This window comes from Delphinapterus leucas, chromosome 6 (genome assembly GCF_059928025.1).
Source record: "Delphinapterus leucas isolate spDelLeu-1000000601 "Yukka" chromosome 6, BTC_Dleu_Yukka2, whole genome shotgun sequence".
In the NCBI taxonomy this organism is placed as follows: Eukaryota; Metazoa; Chordata; class Mammalia; order Artiodactyla; family Monodontidae; genus Delphinapterus; species Delphinapterus leucas.
In genome coordinates this window covers 90,898,598-90,920,192 of record NC_143134.1, presented here as the reverse complement: position 1 = coordinate 90,920,192, position 21,595 = coordinate 90,898,598, and the positions used below count along the sequence as shown (strand labels likewise).

Below are 21,595 nucleotides of genomic sequence, written 5' to 3'. Positions count from 1 at the left end.
GGTACATAGAAGTCCCATGTACCCTTCACCCAGTTTCCCCCAAGGGTAACATCTTGCATAGTACAATATCAAAACCAGGCAACTGACATTGGTATAATCCAGAACTTATTCAAATTCCACCAGTTTTAAACATACACATGTGTGTGTATAGTTCTGTGCAATTTTACTACACATATAGGTCCATGTAACCACCACTACAATCAATATCCAGAACTATCCCATCACTACAAGGGTCCCTCTTTCTACCCCTTTATTGCCACACCCTTCCCCCTTCCCCAACCCCGACTCTTGGCAACTACTTCTCTGTTCTCTGTCTCTGTAATTTTGTCATTTCAAGAATGTTATATAAATAGAATCACATAGTATGTAACTTTTTGAGATTAGCTTCTTTCACTCAGCATAATTCCCTTGAGATCCACTGATGTTGTTGCATGTGTCAATAGTTCATTCCTTTTTACTGCTGAGAGGTATTCTGTAGTGTGGATGTATTCAGTCTGCTGAAACTTTCAACTACTGAAGGATATCTGGGTTTTTGCCAGTTTGGGCCTATTATGAATAAAGTTACTATGGACACCTGTGTACAGGTTTTTGTGTGAATCTAAGTTTTCATTTCTCTGGGATAAATGTATAGGAGTGGAATTCCTGGGTCATATAGTGGTATCATGTTTTATTTTTTTAAAAGGAAACTCCCCAACTATTTTTTATTGTGGTTGTACAATTTTATATTCCCAACAGCAATGTATGAGTGATCCATTTTCTCTGTATCCTTGCCAGATTCAGTATTATCACTATTTTTTAAATTGAAGTATATTTAACTTACAATATTATATTAGTTTCAGGTGTACAGCATGGTGATTCGGTATTTTTGCAGATTATACTCCATTATAAGTTATTATAAGATAATGGCTAATAAGATAATTCCCTGTGCTATACAGTAAATCCTTGTTGCTTATCTATTTTACACATAATAGTTTGTTAATCCCATGCCCCTAATTTGTCCCTCCCCCTCCTCTCTCCCCTTGGGTAACCACAAGTTTGTTTTCTATATCTTTGACTTTGAGCCTGTTTCTCTTTTGCTGATATATTCACATGTAGTATGTTTTAGATCCCACATATAAATGTGATATTATATAGTACCTGTCTTTGACTTATTTCACTAAGCATAATATTCTCTAGGTCCATCCACATTGCTGTAAATAGCAGAATTTCATTCTTTTTTATGGCTGAGTAATACTTCATTGTATATATATACCATATCATCTTTATCCATTCATCTGTTGATGGGCACTTGGGTTGCTTCTGTGTCTTGGCTATTGTAAATAGTGCTGCTATGAACACTAGGGTGCATGTATCTTTTCAAATTAGTGTTTTTGTTTTTTTTCTGGACATATGCCCAGGAGAGGAGTTGCTGGGTCATATGGTAATTCTATTTTTAGTTTTTTAAGGAATCTCCATACTGTTTTCTATAGTGGCGACACCAATTTACATTCCCACCAACAGTGTACAAGGGTTCCCTTTTCTCCACATCCTCTCCAACACTGGTTATGTGCTGACTTTTTGACGATAGCCACTCTGACAGGCGTGAGATGGTACATCATTGTAGCTTTGATTTGCATTTCCCTCATGCTTAGTGATGTTGAGCTTTTCATGTGCCTGGGGTCAACTGCATATCCTCTTTGGAAAAATGTCTATTCAGGTCTTCTGTTCACTTTTTTGATTGGGGTGTTTGCTTTTTTGATATTGAACTGTATGAGCTGTTTATATACTTTGGATATTAACTGCTTGTTGGTCACATCATTTGCAAATATTTTCTCCCATTGTGTAGGTTGTCTTTTCGTTTCGTTGCTGTGCAAAAGCTTTTAAGTTTAATTAGGTCCCATTAAAAAATTTTTGCTTTTATTTCTTTTGCCTTAGGAGACAAATCCAAACAAATATTGCTACAATTTATGTCAAAGAGTATTCTGCCTATGTTCTTCTAGGACTTTTAAAGTTTCAGTTCTTACATTTAGTTCTTTAAACCATTTTTAGTTTACTTTTGTATATAGTGTGAGAGAATGTTTTAGTATCTTGTTTTACATGTAGCTGTCCAGTTTTCCCAGCACTAACTTGTTAGAGAGACTGTCTTTTCTCCATTGTATATTCTTGCCTCCTTTGTCATAGATTGACCACAGGTGCATGGGTTTATTTCTGGGCTCTCTATTCTGTTCCATTGATCTATGTGTCTGTTTTTGTGCCCGTACCATGCTGTTTCTATTACTGTAGCTTTGTAGTATTGTCTGAAGTCTGGGAGGGTTATACTCCAGGTTTGTTCTTTTTTCTCAAGGTTGTTTCAGCAATTCGGGGTCTTTTGTTGTTCTATATGAATTTTAGGATTATTCTAGCTCTGTGAAAAATGTCCTGGCTATTTTGATAGGGACTGTATGAAATCTGTAGATTGCTCTGGGTAGTATGGCCAGTTTAACAGTATTAATTCTTCCAATCCAAGAGCATGGGATATCTTTCCTTCTTTGTATCATCTTCAATTTCCTTCATCAATGTTTTATAGTTTTCAGAGTATAGGTTTTTCACCTCCTTAGCAAAGTTTATTCCTAGGTATTTTATTCTTTTTTATACCATTTTAAATGTGACTGCTTTCTTACTCTCTCTTTGATATTTCATTATTAGTGTACAGAAACACAACAGATTTCTGTATATTAATTTCATATCCTGCAACCTTACTAAATCCATTTATTAGCTCTAATAGTTTTGGGGTGGAGACTTTAGGGATTTCTATTTAAAGTATCATGTTATCGGCAAGTAATGACAGTTTTACCTCTTTCCTTCCAATTTGGATACCTTTTATTTCTTTTTCTTCTCTGACTGCTGGTGGCTAGGACTTCCAATATTATGTTAAACAGAAGTGCATGAGTGGGCATCCTTGTCTTGTTCTTGAATTTAGTGGGAAGGTTTTCACCACTGAGTATGATTTTGGCTGTGGGTTTGTCATAAATGGCCTTTATTATGTTGAGATATATTCCCTCTATACCCACTTTGATGAGAGTTTTTATCATGAATGGATATGGAATTTTGTCAAATGCTTTTTCTGTGTCTCTTGAGATGGTCATGTGATTCTGATCCTTCCTTTTGTTAATGTGGTATATCACACTGATTGATTTACAAATGTTGAACCATCCCTGTGACTCTGGAATAAATCCAAACTTGATCATGGTGTATGACCCATTTTATATATTGTCAGATTTGGTTTGATAATATTTTGTTGAGGATTTTTGCATCTATATTCATCAAAGATATTGGTCTGTAATTTTCTATCTCTATAGTATCTCTGTCTGGTTTTGGTATCAAGATAATGGTAGCCCCATGGAATGAATGTGGGAGTGTTCCCTCTTCAGTTTTTTGGAATAGTTTGAGAAGGATAGGTATTAGTTCTTCTTATATGTTTGGTAGAATCCCCCTGTGAAGCCATCCAGCCCTGAACTTTGTTTGCTTAGAGTTTTTCTATTACAAATTCAATTTCACTTCTAGTGGCCAGTCTGTTTAAATTGTCTGTATGTTCTTATTTCAGTCTTGGCAGGCTGTATGTTTTTAGAAATTTGTCCATTTCATTGGCATATAACTGTTCATAGTATTCTCTTATGATTTTTTTTAAATATCTCTGTGGTATCAGTTGTTATTTCTCCTTTTTCACTTATTTGAGTCCTCTCTTTTTTCTTTTCTTTTCTTTTTTTTTTTTTTTTTTTTGTGGTATGCAGGCCTCTCACTGCCGTGGCCTCTCCCGCTGCAGAGCACAGGCTCTGGACACTCAGGCCCAGCGGCCATGGCTCACAGGCCTAGCCACTCCGCGACACGTGGGATCCTCCTGGACCGGGGCACGAACCCGCATCCCCTGCATCAGCAGGCGGACTCTCAACCACTGCGCCACCAGGGAAGCCCTCTCTTTTCTTCTTGGTAAGCCTGGCTAAAGGTTTATCAATTTTTTAATCTTTTTTAAAAAACAGCTCTTGTTCTCATTGATCTTTTCTATTGTTTTTATGATCTCTTACTTATTTCTTCTCTGATCTTTATCATTTCATTTTTTCTGCTGACTTTGGGCTTTGTTCTTTTTCTAATTCTTTTAGGTGGTAGGTTAGGTTGTTTGAGATTTTTTCTTGTTTCTTGAAGAAGGACTGTGTTGCTATAAACTTCCCTCTCAGAGCTGCATTTGATGCATCCCAACTTTGGAAAGTTCTATTTCCATTTTCATTTGTCTTTTGAGGTATTCTCTGATTTCCTCTTTTTTTTAAACTTTTTAAATTTATTTATTTTATTTGTTTATTTTTGGCTGCATTGGGTCTTCATTGCTGTGCGCAGGCTTTCTCTGGCTGTGGCGAGCGGGGGCTACTCTTCATTGTGGGATGCGGGTTTCTCATTGAGGTGTCTTCTCTTGTTGTGGAGCACAGCCTATAGGTGTGTGGGCTTCAGCTGTTGTGGCACGTGGGCTCAGAAGTTGTGGGTTGTGGGCTCTAGAGCACAGGCTCAGTAGTTGTGATGCACAGGCTTAACTGCTCCACAGCATGTGGGATCTTACCGGACCAGGGCTCGAACCCATGTCCCCTGAATTGGCAGGCAGATTCTTAACCACTGTGCCACCAGGGAAGCCCTCTGATTTCCTCTTTGATTTCATCATTGACCAAGGTTTTTTAGCAGCATGTTCTTTAGTCTCCACATGTTTCTTCTTTTCCCATTTTTCTTTCCATAGTTGATTTCTAGTTTCATACCACTGTGGTCAGAAAAAAAATGCTGGATATAATTTCTTCCTCTTAAATTTGTTGAGGCTTGTTTTGTGGCCTAGTATGTGATCTGTCCTGGAGAATGTTCCATGTGCACTTGAAAAGAATGTGTATTCTGCTGTTTTTGGATTTAATGTCCTATAGATAGCTATTAAGTCCAATTGGTCTGTTGTGTTGTTTAAGACCACTGTTACCTATTGATTTTCTGTCTGGATGATCTGTCCATTGATGCCAGTGGGTGTTAAGGTCCTCTACTATTATTGTATCATTATTTTTTTATTTTAGCCATTCTGATAGGTGTGTTGTGGTGATACGTCAATGCAGTTTTTTAAAAAAATATTTATTTATTTATTTGGCTGTACCGGGTCTTAGCTGTGGCACACAGGATCTTTGTTGCTGTCTGTGGGAACTTCGTTGCAGCATGTGGGATCTAGTTCCCTGACCAGGGATTGAACCCGGGCCCCCTGCACTGGGAGCATGGAGTCGTAGCCAATGGACCACCAGGGAAGTCCCTGTCAGTGTAGGTTTTTTTTGGTTTGTTTTTGGTTTTTTTTTCTGTCAATGTAGTTTTAATTTACATTTCCCTAATAGCTAATGAAGTTGAACATATTTTCATGTGTTTTTACATTTAAAGTAATTATTGTTTTGTTAGGGCTTATGTCTGCACTTTATTATTTGTTTTCTATTTGTTCCCTGTTTCTCATTCTTCTGTTTATCTTTTCTTGCACTCTTGTGGGTTAAACATTTTTGAAAATTCCATTCTGATTTACTTATAATTTTTTTTAGTATATCACTTTGTATAGTTTTCTTATTGGTTGCTTATGCATTTCAATACACATATAACATCACATTCTACTCATCTCAATGTTTTGCCACTTCAAGTGTAAAAACCTTACTTTCATCTAGGTCTCCTTGCCCTCCCTACTTTACAAATACAATTGCTTTAAGTTTTTCTCTACATATGCTAGCACCTCATCAGATGGTGTTATAATTTTTACCTCAAACTAATGTGATTTAAGAAACTCATGAGAAGAAGGATAATCCATTTATTTACACTTGTTTTTACCCATTTTGCTCTTTCCTTTCTGAAGTTCCAAGCCATTTTATATTACATCTTTTCTGTTGAGAGAACTTCCTTTAGTCACTCTTTAAGAGTAAGTCAGCTAATGACAAATTCTCTTGGTTTTCTTTCATCTGAGAATATTTTTATTTCCCTTTCAGTCCTGAATTATACTTTTGCTGGATACAGAATTTGTGGTTGATAGGTTTTTTCCTTTCGGCACTAAAAATGTGCCATTTCCTTCCTTCATGATTCCTCCATGACTGTGAATGAGAAATCCACTGTCATTAAAACTGGTATTCCCCTATGGGTGATGTGTCATTTCTCTCTGGTTGTTTACAAGATTTTTTCTTTGTCTTTAGTTTTCAGAAGTTTCATTATGATGTGCCTTGGTGTGGGATTCTTTGGATTCATCCTGTCTGGGATTTCCTAAGCTTCTTGAACCTGTAGGTTTATGTCCTTAGGCAAATTTGAGACGTTTTCAGCCATTATGCCTTCAAATACTCCTTCAGTCCCATTCTTTGTTTTGAGGCTCTGATATACAAATATTAGATCTTTTCTTATTTTCTCCACAGGTCCCTAAGGCTCTGCTAGATGTTTTTTCCCCCCATAGGCCCCTCAGGTTCAGCTAGTTATTTTGTTTTGTTTAAGTCTATTTACTCTGTTGTCCAGATTGGCTAATTTCTATTGTTCTATCTTCAGGTTCACTAATTCTGTGCTCTATCATATTCATTCTGTTATTGAGCTCATACACTGCATTTTTATTTTGGTTGTTTCATTTGGTTCTTTTTTGTATGCTCTCTTTCTTTGGTGAATTTTCTATTTTTTCATTTTTTTCAAAAGTATTTGCAATTGCAAACTGAAGCATTTTTACAACAGCTGCTTTAAAATCGTTGTCAGATAATTCCAACATCTGATTCATCATAATGTTCATGTCTGTTGGTTATCTTTTCTCAATCAAGTTGTCATTTTCCTGCCTCTTAGTATAAAGGTTGACTTTTTTTATTGTAACCTGGACATTTGGACATATGTTAAGACGAATGTCCTATTTTATTTTATTTTATTTTACATCTTTATTGGAGTATAATTGCTTCACAGTGGTGTGTCAGTTTCTGCCCTAAAACAAAGTGAATCAGTTACGAATGTCCTATTTTAGCAGGCAGTTACTCCGTTTAGGTTTATCATATACCTCCTGGCCCACTTTTGTAGGCTGTGGTTCCAATAATAATTTAGTTTTCAGGGCCCTCATGGTGCTATTCTGATCTGGTACAGCAGAATACACTTCCCTGGGCCCCTGCTGCTGGGGAGGAGGGCTGGGAGCACACTAGGCAGCAGGTCAGAGAGCACCACCTTGGGCCTACTCTGTGGGCTGCTTGGTGCTGGCAAGGCCCCCACTCAATCACTGCTAGTGCTACCTGCAGGGATGGAAGGCACTTACCTGGGCCATGCAGTGGCACTAGGTGAGAAGGAGGAGACACCAGGCCATGGGGTGGAGAATGCTCCTCTGGGACCACAATCCAGGATGCCTGGTTTTGCTGTCATTTTATAGATTCAATTCAAAATCTTGAAATTTAGGCCCACAACCAGAGAAGACAATGGTACCTCAGTCACATATGGGACATAACTAGTGCTTTGGGTCAAGATCCAAATTTTAATTATGTATTTTCTAGACCTTATCAAAAATTATAATAACTAACCATAAACACCATTAAATATATACCATTATGAAAAATATTTAAGGGTTACTTTATTAAAAATACCAAAATATAAAAAACTAGTACCCTTTTACCTAACTTAACAAAATTAATTATTTCTAAATAGTCTAGTGTAGGGGGAGTGCTTGCGGGGAAGGGGACTACCTTTTATACAAAATGGAAGTCTTGAACACTGATTTAAATGAACATGATACAATAAAATTTGTTTTGCAGAGGTACAAACAGGATGGAAGAATGTGATACTGATTCATCAGGAGATGGCAAGCTTTTTCTGTGAAGGGTCTAACAGTACATATTTTAGGCTTTGCTGGCCATACTGTCTCTGCACAACTCTGTAGTTGTGTAAAAGCAACCACAGACAATATATAAATAAAGGAATGTGGCTGTGTTCCAATAAAACTTTATTTACAAAAACAGGCAATGGTCCATAAGTTGTAGTTTGCTCACCTGAGTTACCTCATAAAACCATAAAATTTACAGCCAGAAAGGAACTTTGAGATCACCCAGTTAACATTTTCATTAGTCAAATGAAGATACCACAGCCCCAAAAGATGAAATAATTTCACTTATTTCACCTGGCTAGTGAATGGCAGCATTCAAACTAAAACTTTAAAGTTGTGTTATTACTTCCAGTTCAGTATTCTGATGCATGGATGTATAATGCTACTGTATAATTAAGGGTATAATTATTGGAACACAGCAGAGTGTACAAATCAATCAGATTTTATTTAAAACTTACAAAATTAATTGTAAGAAAGGTTTTCAGAAAAAGTAAGTTATGCTGAAATAGCATCTTAGATCAGTTTGTGAGAGCTTTTAAAATAATTTTTACAAAGAGAGATTACCAATAACGCACAACAAATACAAAATGGAGATATTCAGAGAATGACATTTAGGCAGCCAGGAAAGTGGACTAACTAGTAACGATGCATTTCTTTACTAACATGTGAACTTGTATTACACAAAACAGAAAGTACTTCCTTCTTACCCTGAACACACATGTTTAATATTTATTATCCTAGGTTCACCAAACTTCTCCTTTTAGTCAGACAAAGCACAAATACCTGTTGTTGGTAGACATGGTCACATGCCTCTGCACTGGAACATCTTTGAATACTTCATTTCCAATAGTTGTATGTAATGTGTAAGGTGGCATTTCAGCAACAGATTTAACTCCAATAGAGTTTCCTTTGTCTCTTAACAGTGTTGGATTAGGTTTTTTGCTGATAGAAAAATCTGAAGAAAATCCTGGTTGTCTGAGGGTTGCTTTTGGTTTTCCTACAAAGTCAGGCATACATAACGGAATCGATTAGCTTCCCAAAACCATGGTTTCATTATGTCACTCCCCTGTCCAGATGTTTTCTGTCGGTCTCTATTCTCAGAACAGTTTGTAAGAATATGAGGAGGTGTCACACCAGTCAGAATGACCATCATCAAAAATCTACAAACAATAAATGCTGGAGAGAATGTGGAGAAAAGGGAACCCTCTTGCACTGTTGGTGGGAATGTAAATTGATACAGCCACTATGGAGAACAGTATGGAGGTTCCTTAAAAAACTAAAAATAGAACTACCATACGACCCAGAAATCCCACTACTGGGAATATACCCTGAGAAAACCATAATTCAAAAAGAGTCATGTACTACAATGTTCATTGCAGCTCTATTTACAGTAGCCAGGACATGGAAGCAACCTAAGTGTCCATTAACAGATGAATGGATAAAGAAGATGTGGCACATATATACAATGGAATATTACTCATTCATAAAAAGAAACAAAATTGAGTTATTTGTAGTGAGGTGGATGGATCTAGAGTCTGTCATACAGAGTGAAGTAAGTCAGAAAGAGAAAAACAAATACAGTATGCTAACACATATATATGGAATCTAAAAAAAAATGGTCATGAAGAACCTAGGGGCAGGACGGGAATAAAGACACAGACATAGAGAATGGACTTGAGGACACGGGGAGGGGGAAGGGTAAACTGGGACGAAGTGAGAGAGTGGCATGGACATGATGCTTATCATACACTACCAAATGTAAAACAGATAGCTAGTGGGAAGTAGCCGCATAGCGCAGGGAGATCAGCTCGGTGCTTTGTGACCACCTAGAGGGGTGGGGTAGGGAGGATGGGAGGGAGACGCAAGAGGGAGGAGATAAGGGGATATATGTATATGTATAGCTGATTCACTTTGTTATACAGCAGAGACTAACACACCATTGTAAAGCAATTATACTCCAATAAACATGTTAAAAAAATAAATAAATAATTTTTTTTAAAAAAAAAAGAATATGAGGAGATGGTCACTAGAGGGTCGGTCAGCAGGGGATGAGTAGATTGGTGTGTATTTAGCAGATGAGGTTCTTCAAAACGTGGCTTCATCTGCTACGCTAGCCCATTACTTTCCCTCTACTCCCCAAGTAACGTGGTGGCAGTCACCTCACATTCTTACAAATGCAGCACACTCAGCCATTATCTCAGTCCTCCCATCTCTTCTCCATCAATTTAAATTCTTCCAACTGTTAGAGGTCTGGGTTCAAGTCTCCCCTTTGCCATGAAGCCCTCCACTGCCATTCTCACAATGATTGCTCCTTTGTCTAAAATGCTCCTGTGGCATTTAGGCATCAACTCTTTTCTACCATCATTGAACTATTTCTTGAGAATTTAGTTTTAGAAATGATTATAAGCTCCTTGAGATAAATGATCAGTAAACACAGGCTGAGTTGCCTATAATACCTTTATGTACTATATAATTCACGTTTTTCTGAAAATAGAGGATTTATAGTAAAAGACATGATTTCCTAAAAAAGACATTAACTTAGAGGTTCTTGGTTCATCCAACATTCTAGATGAGCCTTTCCCCCAAAATAAAGAGTAAAACCACACTTTGCCATAATAAGTTTAATTAAAATCTATGCTGAGTTATTTCACACTGTATAATTACTTTACTTAATAAGTCATGCTTATCATGTTCACTTAATTTCAAATAGAAATACTAGCTTCAGGACTTCTCCCTTGACATATGAATATTAACAAATAAAGGTGTTTATCATGAATACAAGCAATATTTCCATCTGACAGTATATTCATAGACAGGCTTTAAAATTTTAGCATGTGAAAAGATCTTACCTTCTAGAAAAAATGGCATGGTTTTCTTTACTCTCATCTGACAATTAACTTGCCGACCAGTTTTCCTTTTAGAACTCCTCTGACGAGCCACAAGCTGAGCAATTCTTGCAGTTTCTGTGCAGGCCACGGCATAGCAGGTAATCTAATTATGAGAGGCAAGGCAAGAGGAGAAACATTTCTCAGATTCACTGGTACCTAAAGGCTGATTTTTCAAAGTGCATCTTTGTGTGTTTATATGTCCCAAATCAAGCTGTATGCAAATATTCATGTCTCTCTCTCTTTGATAATGTTAGAGCTAAATTATATTTTCTGCAAGAGAAATCAAGCATAGTCCGGCACACTGAATAATCTCTCCTCAAATTGAAACTTTCACTTATTCCTTAAACAGGTATTTATTAAGCATCTAAAATGTGCTAGGTACTGTAGGATTAACAAATGAACCAAACGAAACCTGTGATTTGCATATATTATCTCATATAATTTGTGAGATATATTTTATTCCCATTTTACACATGGGAAAACAGAGGCTCAGGAAAGTTAAGCAAACTTCTCAAGCCACACAGCTAGGCTATCTCTCTGAATTCAAAGTACACACTTGTAACTGCTATTTGTATTTAGTGGTCTCCCAAAGAGTCTTGCACTGCAATGGATTAGCTGGGTGACTTGGGGCAAACCAGTTTACTTCTAAAATCTTAGTATTATCAGCTGTAAAACAGGGAAGAGCTTAGATCTGGGGTTTTCAAACTGTTCAATGGAGCCACAGAATTCCATGGAGGTGCCTCAGGGCTGTGAGGGCAAGACAGGGTAAGCAGAGGCCTGGACCCTCTGGCACCTACTTAAAATACAGTAGCTCAGTTTTCTACCTTTAAAAAAAAAATGGTGGGATATATAGGATATTTGAAAAAGGATTTGAAAAAAGAATGTAGACTGTTGAGATTAGACTATCTCTAGAGAACCATCTAGTGTTAAAGTCTTTGATTCTAAGTTGAAATCTAGAACAGGAAAGCAGTGAGGCTTTACACCAAAGCAGTGAGGCTTTACACCACAAGCCAAAACATGTTCCTATTCTTTGGCCCAGTATTTCCATTCCTGAAAATGTAAGAATATATTTCAAAAGAAGAAAAAGTTACATACCCAAATATGTGCATTAGGGGTTATTTTAATAGTCAAAACCTGGAAACATTAAAAATGTCCAAAATAGAATAAAGAGTTGAGTGAATTATAGCATAGTAAGTATATGAAGCATTACTAAATTATTAATTAATTCATTCAGATATCTGATCATTTATACATTCAACACATATTTATTAAACACCTACTGTTAGGGGTAAAAAAAAAATCCCTTTTCCTCAAGAAACTTACGAAGGAAAGAGAGGCAAAGAGACTAAACAGAAAACATTATGTCATGTGTAATACTGGATGTATTACAAGGGGCCAAGCAGACAGAAAGGAGGGCTTAAATCTGTCTGGGAGAACGAGGGTCACTGAAGAAAGTTTTATTATTAATATAATATTTAATTAGTTTATACCTTCTCATTACATAAAATTTATTACAGATTACGTGAACCTCTGACCACTCTCCCAATCCTGGGCTCCTTTTCTCCTCTATCCACTGCCTCCCTACCCACACCCCTCCCAAGAGGACAACTACTATAATTTTTGGTGAGAAATACTCCAGACCTGTTCTACATATTTACATATATAGAAATGTACCCTGAAAAAGGTACTGATTGTGGGGATGGGTGCCTTTCTGTCTTGGATGGTGGTTTGTCCATATCTTTCATACTGTACATTAGGCAGAAACCAAGAAGTGAAACTTTTGGGTCATAGAGCATATGCAGTAAAAAATTCACTTGCTACCACCTAATCGCCCATGTTATATATAAAATATTCTTCAAGAGAAACTAAAGGATTTAAAATTGTAGAATAACATGATCACTGTTAGTAAAGTGTGAAGGTGAGGAACAGGCTAGGGACTAAAGACAGGGATAACAGTAGAGAGGACTCTGTAATAACCAAAAGTGATGATCAATCAATTAGAGGCTGAACTAGGGTCCAGACAGTAGGAATAGATAAGAGTCAGGTCAAACGATGAGAATTTTAAAGCGTCTACTAGATTCTGTAATCAGGAAGTCATTAGTGACCTAGGCAAAAACAGCTGTAGCAGGTCTATAATGAGTGGGTATGACATTTAGGTAGTTAAGGTCTCCAGTACATTTAGTTTGGACAGTGAGACTGGGTAAAGTTTAACTTGAAAATTTTTAATTTAATATGGTTAAAACCTTATTTTTACAACGGAAAGAATTTGAGGGTAAAACAAAAGACATGAGAATCTTGGCTGTGCTGTGGATGCTGTTCTCTCTATCACTACCAATCTTGGCTAGTGCTTTTCACTTTGACTTCTACCCTAATTATGAGATTGGAAGTGCGAGACAGGCAATTAAGAATTGGTTTGACTCTTCTGAAACACACAATTACCTTCTTACCTCTCCAGATCTACTAGTCTCTATCCTGACAACTGCTGGCACACTTCTCAGATAGGCTTCTAGCGTAGGATAACCAAATTGCTTGAAGGGGATCCAGTCTCCAGTTAAGGATCTGTACTCTCCTTGGAGCCGGGGTAATGCTATTCCGCTCTTATGAGACTGTAGAACAGCTCGTAGCATTTTTGAAACCAGATCTGCTTCCAGCATCTTCACCTATAAGAACACAGTGGAAGGTTACTATAATGATGCATTAGTCTGTGAATTCAAATATATTTTCAGAGTTTACACTTGTTTGAGTATTTCATAAATTGCTATTGAATACTTTCTGTACTATTACAATACAGGGAAATAACTGCTATGGTAGAGAAAAGCATGGAATACTATGAGAACATTAGGGAAGTCAGGAAGGCACAAAGACTAGCCCGGGGAGGGACAATATCAGGGAATGTTTCCCAAATGGGAGGAGGCCTGATGGAGTCCTGAAGGACAAGATGCAATCGGCCAGGCAAGGAAGCAAAGGGTGTGGGTGGGTGGGGGTGGGGGATGGGGAGAGGTATCAGCCCCAAGTAGAGGGAACGGAAAATTCAAAAGGCACAGAGGTGAGAGAGAAGCACATGGCTGGTTCTGAGAACCCCAGGCAGTTAAGTGGCTGGACATGAATGAACAAAGGCTCTAAGCTGAAGACTGAAAGATGGGGATGGGAGAGGTGAGAAGAGGCAGACCCAGAAGAGACTACTGGATATGCTAAGATGTTTGCATTTTTGCCAAAAGTAATGTGAGACCTTGGAGGGATTTTAAATAGCAGAATAAAATGATCAGCTCTGCATTTTAAGAAGATCACTCCTCAGTAGCAGGGAAAATAAACTAGAAGGAGAAAGATAAATGAGTTGTAAGAACTGAAGATATGGAAGATCTGAAAACAGGGCCTTGGGAAAAAAAAAAAAATCAGTATCAGAGGTAATTAGGAAGTGGAATCAACAGGAACTGATTAACTGCTTTGAATTATGAGAGAGGCCCCAGATTTCTAGCTAGAAGCGTGGTGGATAGTAATGGCCCACACTTAGGTGGGGTAGAGGCAGGTTCGCAAGAGAGGAAGGGAGTGAAATCGTTCTGGACACATGGAGGTTGGGATGCTCTTAGGGCAGCCACGTAGTTATATTCATTAGGAACTTAGGTTAGAAATCTGAACTGCTTATAGATTTGTTGGCCTTCAGCATATATGTGGTATCTGGTGTCCAGGGAGTTAAAAATAAGGTTAAGGATGGACTGCTATGGAAGGCTGGCATTTAAGAGATGCGCAGAGGAACAAGAACCTATAAAAGGCTAAGAAAAAGGGACCAGAGAGATAGAAGTAGAAAAGGCAAAGTCACAGTGTCATACAAACAAAAAGAGGAAAAAGCCAAAAAGAATGGCATATTCCAAAATGTCATATGCAATAACAGACAGGTCAAGTGAGAGAAAAAAGAAAAGTGACTAATAAATTTAGGTACCAAAGAAATCCATGGGGACCTTGGCTAAGGATTTTCATTGATCAGTAACAGGCATTTTTCTAGATTAATCACTCATATTTTCTTTGGACTAATGGTAAAGAGAATGAAGATAAATTCAGAGAAGGACATCCAAGCAGCCACGAAAAGTAGATTTAGCCTTTCATTACAGGAAGGAGAAAGGCAAGCCATGGACAACTCGCTAATTTTTCCTTCAACAGTGCTATCCGATAGAACTTTCTTCCCTGGTGATCCAGTGGCTAAGACTCCACACTCCCAATGCAAGGAGGCTGGGTTCAATCCCTGGTCAGGGAACTAGATTCCACATGCCTCAACTAAGAGTTCTCACGCTGCAACTAAAGATCCTGCATGATGCAACAAAGATCCTGCACATGGCGATGAAGATCCTGCATGCGGCAACTAAGACCCAGTGCATCCAAATAAATAAATAAATAAATATTTTTAAAAAGAACTTTCTGTGATTATAGAAATATTTTACATCTGTGCAGTCCAACATGGTAGCCACTAGCCACATGTGGCTACTGAGCACTTGAAATGTGGCATGACTAAGGAACTGAAATTTTAATTTAAATTAAATAGGGCAAGTGGATACTATATTGGACTTCACAGAATTCTAGACAATCTTGCTCTTTCTCCGGTTTAGAAACATAAAGGAAGAACAGCATACAGTTTTAGCAATTTCCTCATTTGTCCATTTAAAAAAGGAGACAAAATAGCTCATTTGCAGGTGCTCTTGATTATAAATATAATACTCAAAAGATGGCAAAGTTTAAATGGTAAATAACCTAAGTATGCATTATGTACTTGGCTCTACTAAACATTAACTCTTCAAATTGTCACCACTAGCACCAATGGCTTTTAATTAATACTATTAATTAAACAGTAAATTAATTAAATAGTAAATAGTCTAGGAAAGTCGTATACTAGATCTATATTCTCACTCTATAGACAGAAAGACATACACACACATATATGTGTATATACACATATATTTATATTAAAATATATGTTTATATTTATATTAAAATCTTCATTTAGGTATAATTTACATAAAATAAAATACTTATGTGTAGTGTTTATTGAGTTTTGAAAGCACATATATACTATGTAATCATCACTACAATCAAGATCTAGACATCACCAAAAATGTGGGGTGTACAATATATGTAAAAGTAAAATGTACAACCACAACAGCACAAAGAATGAGTGAAAGGAACTGGAAGTATACTATTGGAAGGTTCTTATACTATACATACAGTAATATAATATTATTTCAAAGAGGAATGCAATAAAGAGATATGTTGTAAAACTTATGACAGCCACTAAAATTTTTTAAGAGGCATAACTAATAAGCCAGTAGTAGTACAGGTAAAACAAAATAGAAATTCAATAAAAAACTAGGTAGAAGTAAAAAAAAAAAGTAGGAAAAAAGAGAAAACAGAAACAAAAAGAACAGAAAAGGCAAACAGAAAACATCTAGCAAAATGATAGATTTAAAGTCAACCATACCAGCAGAAGCAAGAAGAACTACAATCCTGCAGCCTGTGGAACAAAAACCACATTCACAGAAAGATAGACAAGATGAAAAGGCAGAGGGCTATGTACCAGATGAAGGAACAAGATAAAACCCCAGAAAAACAACTAAATGAAGTGGAGATAGGAAACCTTCCAGAAAAAGAACTCAGAATGATAGTGAAGATGATCCAGGACCTCAGAAAAAGAATGGAGGCAAAGATCGAGAAGATGCAAGAAATGTTTAACAAAGATCTAGAAGAATTAAAGAACAAACAAACAAAGATGAACAATACAATAACTGAAATGAAAAATACACTAGAAGGAATCAATAGCAGAATAACTGAGGCAGAAGAACGGATAAGTGACCTGGAAGACAGAATGGTGGAATTCACTGCTGCAGAACAGAATAAAGAGAAAAGAATGAAAAGAAATGAAGACAGCCTAAGAGACCTCTGGGACAACATTAAACGCAACAACATTCGCATTATAGGGGTCCCAGAAGGAGAAGAGAGAAAGGACCCGAGAAAATATTTGAAGAGATTATAGTTGAAAATTTCCCTAACATGGGAAAGGAAATAGCTACCCAAGTCCAGGAAGCACAGCGAGTCCCATACAGGATAAACCCAAGGAGAAACAGGTCGAGACACATAGTAATCAAATTGGCAAAAATTAAAGACAAAGAAAAATTATTGAAAGCAGCAAGGGAAAAATGACAACATACAAGGGAACTCCCATAAGGTTAACAGCTGATTTCTCAGCAGAAACTCTACAAGCCAGAAGGGAGTGGCATGATATACTTAAAGTGATGAAAGGGAAGAAACTACAACCAAGATTACTCTACCTGTCAAGGATCTCATTCAGATTCGATGGAGAAATCAAAAGCTTTACAGACAAGCAAAAGCTAAGAGAATTCAGCACCACCAAACCAGCTCTACAACAAATGCTAAAGGAACTTCTCTAAGTGGGAAACACAAGAAGAGAAAATGACCTACATAAACAAACCCAAAACAATTAAGAAAATGGTCATAGGAACATACATACCGATAATTACCTGAAACGTGAATGGATTAAATGCTCCAACCAAAAGACACAGGCTTGCTGAATGGATACAAAACCAATACCCATATATATGCTGTCTACAAGAGACCCACTTCAGACCTAGGGACACATACAGGCTGAAAGTGAGGGGATGGAAAAAGATATTGCATGCAAATGGAAATCAAAAGAAAGCTGGAGTAGCAATACTCATATCAGATAAAATAGACTTTAAAATAAAGAATGTTATAAGAGACAAGGAAGGACACTACATAATGATCAAGGGATCAATCCAAGAAAAAGATATAACAACTATAAATATATAGGCACCCAACACAGGAGCACTTCAATACATAAGGCAACTGCTAACAGCTCCAAAAGAGGAAATCGACAGTAACACAATAATAGTGGGGGACTTTAACACCTCACTTACACCAATGCACAGATCTTCCAAAATGAAAATAAATAAGGAAACAGAAGCTTTAAATGACACAATAGACCAGATAGATTTAATTGATATTTATAGGACATTCCATCCAAAAACAGCAGATTACACTTTCTTCTCAAGTGCGCACGGAACATTCTCCAGGATAGATCACATCTTGGGTCACAAATCAAGTCTCAGTAAATTTAAGAAAACTGAAATCACATCAAGCATCTTTTCTGATCACAACGCTATGAGATTAGAAATGAATTACAGGGAAAAAAACGTAAAAAACACAAACACATAGAGGCTAAATAATACGTTACTAAATAACCAAGAGATCACTGAAGAAATCAAAGAGGAAATCAAAAAATACCTAGAGACAAATGACAATGAGAACACGATGATCCAAAACCTATGGGATGCAGCCAAAGCAGTTCTAAAAGGGAAGTTTATAGCTATACAAGCCTACCTCAAGAAACAAGAAACACCTCAAATAAACAATCTAAACTTACACCTAAAGGAACTAGAGAAAGAAGAACAAACAAAACCCAAAGTTAGCAGAAGGAAAGAAATCATAAAGATCAGAGCAGAAATAAATGAAATAGAAACAAAGAAAACTATAGCAAAGATCAATAAAACTAAAAGCTGGTTCGTTGAGAAGATAAACAAAATTGATAAACCATTAGCCAGACTCATCAAGAAAAAGAGGGAGAGGACTCAAATCAATAAAATTAGAAATGAAAAAGGAGAAGTTACAACAGACACCACAGAAATACAAAGCATCCTAAGAGACTACTACAAGCAACTCTATGCCAATAAAATGGACAACCTGGAAGAAATGGACAAATTCTTAGAAAGGTATAACCTTCCAAGACTGAACCAGGAAGAAATAGAAAATATGAACAGACCAATCACAAGTAATGAAATTGAAACTGTGATTAAAAATCTTCCAACAAACAAAAGTCCAGGACCAGATGGCTTCACAGGTGAATTCTATCAAACATTTAGAGAAGAGCTAACACCCATCCTTCTCAAACTCTTCCAAAACACTGCAGATGAAGGAACACACCCAAACTCATTCTATGAAGCCACCATCACCCTGATACCAAAACCAGACAAAGATACTACAAAAAAAAAAATTACAGACCAATATCACTGATGAATATAGATGCAAAAATCCTCAACAAAATACTAGCAAATAGAATCCAACAACACATTAAAAGGATCATACACCATGATCAAGTGGGATTTACCCCAGGGATGCAAGGATTCTTCAATATACACAAATCAATCAATGTGATACACCATATTAACAAACTGAAGAAGAAAAACCATATGATCATCTCAATAGATGCAGAAAAAGCTTTTGACAAAATTCAACACCCATTTATGATAAAAACTCTCCAGAAAGTGGGCATAGAGAGAAACTAACTCAACATAATAAAGGCCATATACAAAAAAGCCACAGCAAACATCCTTCTCAATGGTGAAACACTGAAAGCATTTCCTCTAAGATTAGGAAGAAGACAAGGATGTCTACTCTCACCACTATTATTCAACATAGTTTTGGAAGTCCTAGCCACGGCAATCAGAGAAGAAAAAGAAATAAAAGAATACAAATTGGAAAAGAAGAAGTAAAACTGTCACTGTTTGCAGATGACATGATACTATACATAGAGAATCCCAAAGATGCCACCAGAAAACTACTAGAGCTAATCAATGAATTTGGTAAAGTTGCAGGATACAAAATTAATGCACAGAAATCTCTTGCATTCCTATACACTAATGATGAAAAATCTGAAAGAGAAATTAAGGAAACACTCCCATTTACCACTGCAACAAAAATAATAAAATACCTAGGAATGAACCTACCTAGGGAGACAAAAGACCTATATGCAGAAAACTATAAGACACTGATGAAAGAAATTAAAGATGATACCAACAGATGGAGAGATATACCATGTTCTTGGATTGGAAGAATCAGTATTGTGAAAATGACTATACTATCCAAAGCAATCTACAGATTCAATGCAATCCCTATCAAATTACCAATGGCATTTTTTACAGAACTAGAACAAAAAATCTTAAAATTTGTATGGAGACACAAAAGACCCCAAATAGCCAAAGCAGTCTTGAGGGAAAAAACGGAGCTGGAGGAATCAGACTCCCTGACTTCAGACTATACTACAAAGCTACAGTAGTCAAGACAATATGGTACTGGCACAAAAACAGAAACATAGATCAATGGAACAAGACAGAAAGCCCAGAGATAAACCCACGCACCTATGGTCAACTAATCTATGACAAAGGAGGCAAGGATATACAATGGAGAAAAGACAATCTCTTCAATAAGTGGTGCTGGGAAAACTGGATAGATACATGTAAAAGAATGAAATTAGAACACTCTCTAACACCACACACAAAAATAAACTCAAAATGGATTAGAGACCTAAATGCAACACCGGACATTATAAAACTCTTAGAGGAAAACACAGGAAGAATGCTCTTTGACATAAACCACAGCAAGATCTTTTTTGATACACCTCCTAGAGTAATGGAAATAAAAACAAAAATAAACAAATGGGACCTAATGAAACCTCAAAGCTTTTGCACAGCAAAGGAAACCATAAACAAGATGACAACCCTCAGAATGGGAGAAAGTATTTGCAAATGAATCAACGGACAAAGGATTAATATACAAAATATATAAACAGCTCATGCAGCTCAATATTAAAAAAACAAACAACCCAATCCAAAAATGGGCAGAAGACCTAAATAGACATTTCTCCAAAGAAGACATACAGATGGCCAAGAAGCACATGAAAAGCTGCTCAACATCACTAATTATTAGAGAAATGCAAATCAAAACTACAATGAGGTATCACTTCACACCAGTTAGAATGGGCATCATCAGAAAATCTACAAACAACAAATGCTGGAGAGGGTGTGGAGAAAAGGGAATCCTCTTGCACTGTTGGTCGGAATGTAAATTGATACAGCCACTATGGAAAACAGTATGGAGGTTCCTTAAAAAATTAAAAATAGAATTACCATATGATCCAGCATCCCACTACTGGGCATATATCCAGAGAAAACCATAATTCAAAAAGACACATGCACCCCAATGTTCATTGCCGCACTATTTACAATAGCCAGGTCACGGAAGCAACCTAAATGCCCATTGACAGACGAATGGATAAAGAAGATGTGGTACATATATACAATGGAATATTACTCAGCCATAAAAAGGAACGAAATTGGGTCATTTGTTGAGACGTGGATGGATCTAGAGACTGTCATACAGAGTGAAGTTTGTCAGAAAGAGAAAAACAACTATCGTACATTAACACATGTATGTGGAACCTAGAAAAATGGTACAGATGAATTGGTCTGCGGGCAGAAGTTGAGACACAGATGTAGAGAACAAACATATGGACACCAAGGGGGTAAAGCCGCAGGGGGCGGGGAGTGGTGGTGTGATGAATTGGGCAATTGGGATTAACATGTATACACTGATGTGTATAAAACTGATGACTAATAAGAACTTGCTGTATAAAAAAATTAAATTAAATTAAAAAATTTAAAAAAAAAAATAAAGGACTACATACTGGGGAATTCCCTGGAGGTCCAGTGGTTCGGACTCTGTGCTTCCAGTGCAGGGGGCCCAGGTTCATTCCCTAGTCAGGGAACTAAGATCCCACAATCCTGCTGCACAGCCAAATAAATAAATTTTAAAAAATAATAAAATAAAATAAAGTCAACCATACGAATAATTACATTAAGTGTAAATGATTGATATATCCTGATTAAAAAGTTAGAGATTGGTAGAGTGAATATAAAAGCAAGATTTTCCTATATACTATCTACAAGACACCTATTTCAAATACAAACACATAGGTTAAAAGTAAAAATATAGAAAAAGATATGCATGTAAATACATGACTATATTAATA

At 36.8% G+C, this 21,595-nt stretch overlaps 1 protein-coding gene across 4 annotated transcripts in view; it reads right to left on the bottom strand.

Moving 5' to 3' along the window:
- TDRD7 (tudor domain containing 7) overlaps positions 1 to 21,595 on the bottom strand; it is an 89,340-nt gene that overhangs the window by 53,899 nt on the left and 13,846 nt on the right. Inside the window, exons 2-5 of one of the 4 annotated variants that reach the window (XM_089912543.1) lie at positions 21,251 to 21,350; positions 13,158 to 13,370; positions 10,672 to 10,813; positions 8,606 to 8,819 (exon numbers count right to left, since the gene is read on the bottom strand). In XM_089912543.1, coding sequence (XP_089768669.1) covers positions 8,606 to 8,819; positions 10,672 to 10,813; positions 13,158 to 13,370; positions 21,251 to 21,316 — 635 coding nt within the window. In that variant the 5' untranslated portion in view covers positions 21,317 to 21,350. Of the gene's footprint in view, positions 1 to 8,605; positions 8,820 to 10,671; positions 10,814 to 13,149; positions 13,371 to 16,763; positions 16,960 to 21,250; positions 21,351 to 21,595 lie in introns of those variants that run through there. The other 3 variants (XM_089912544.1, XM_089912545.1, XM_089912546.1) reach the window with 3 other exon arrangements.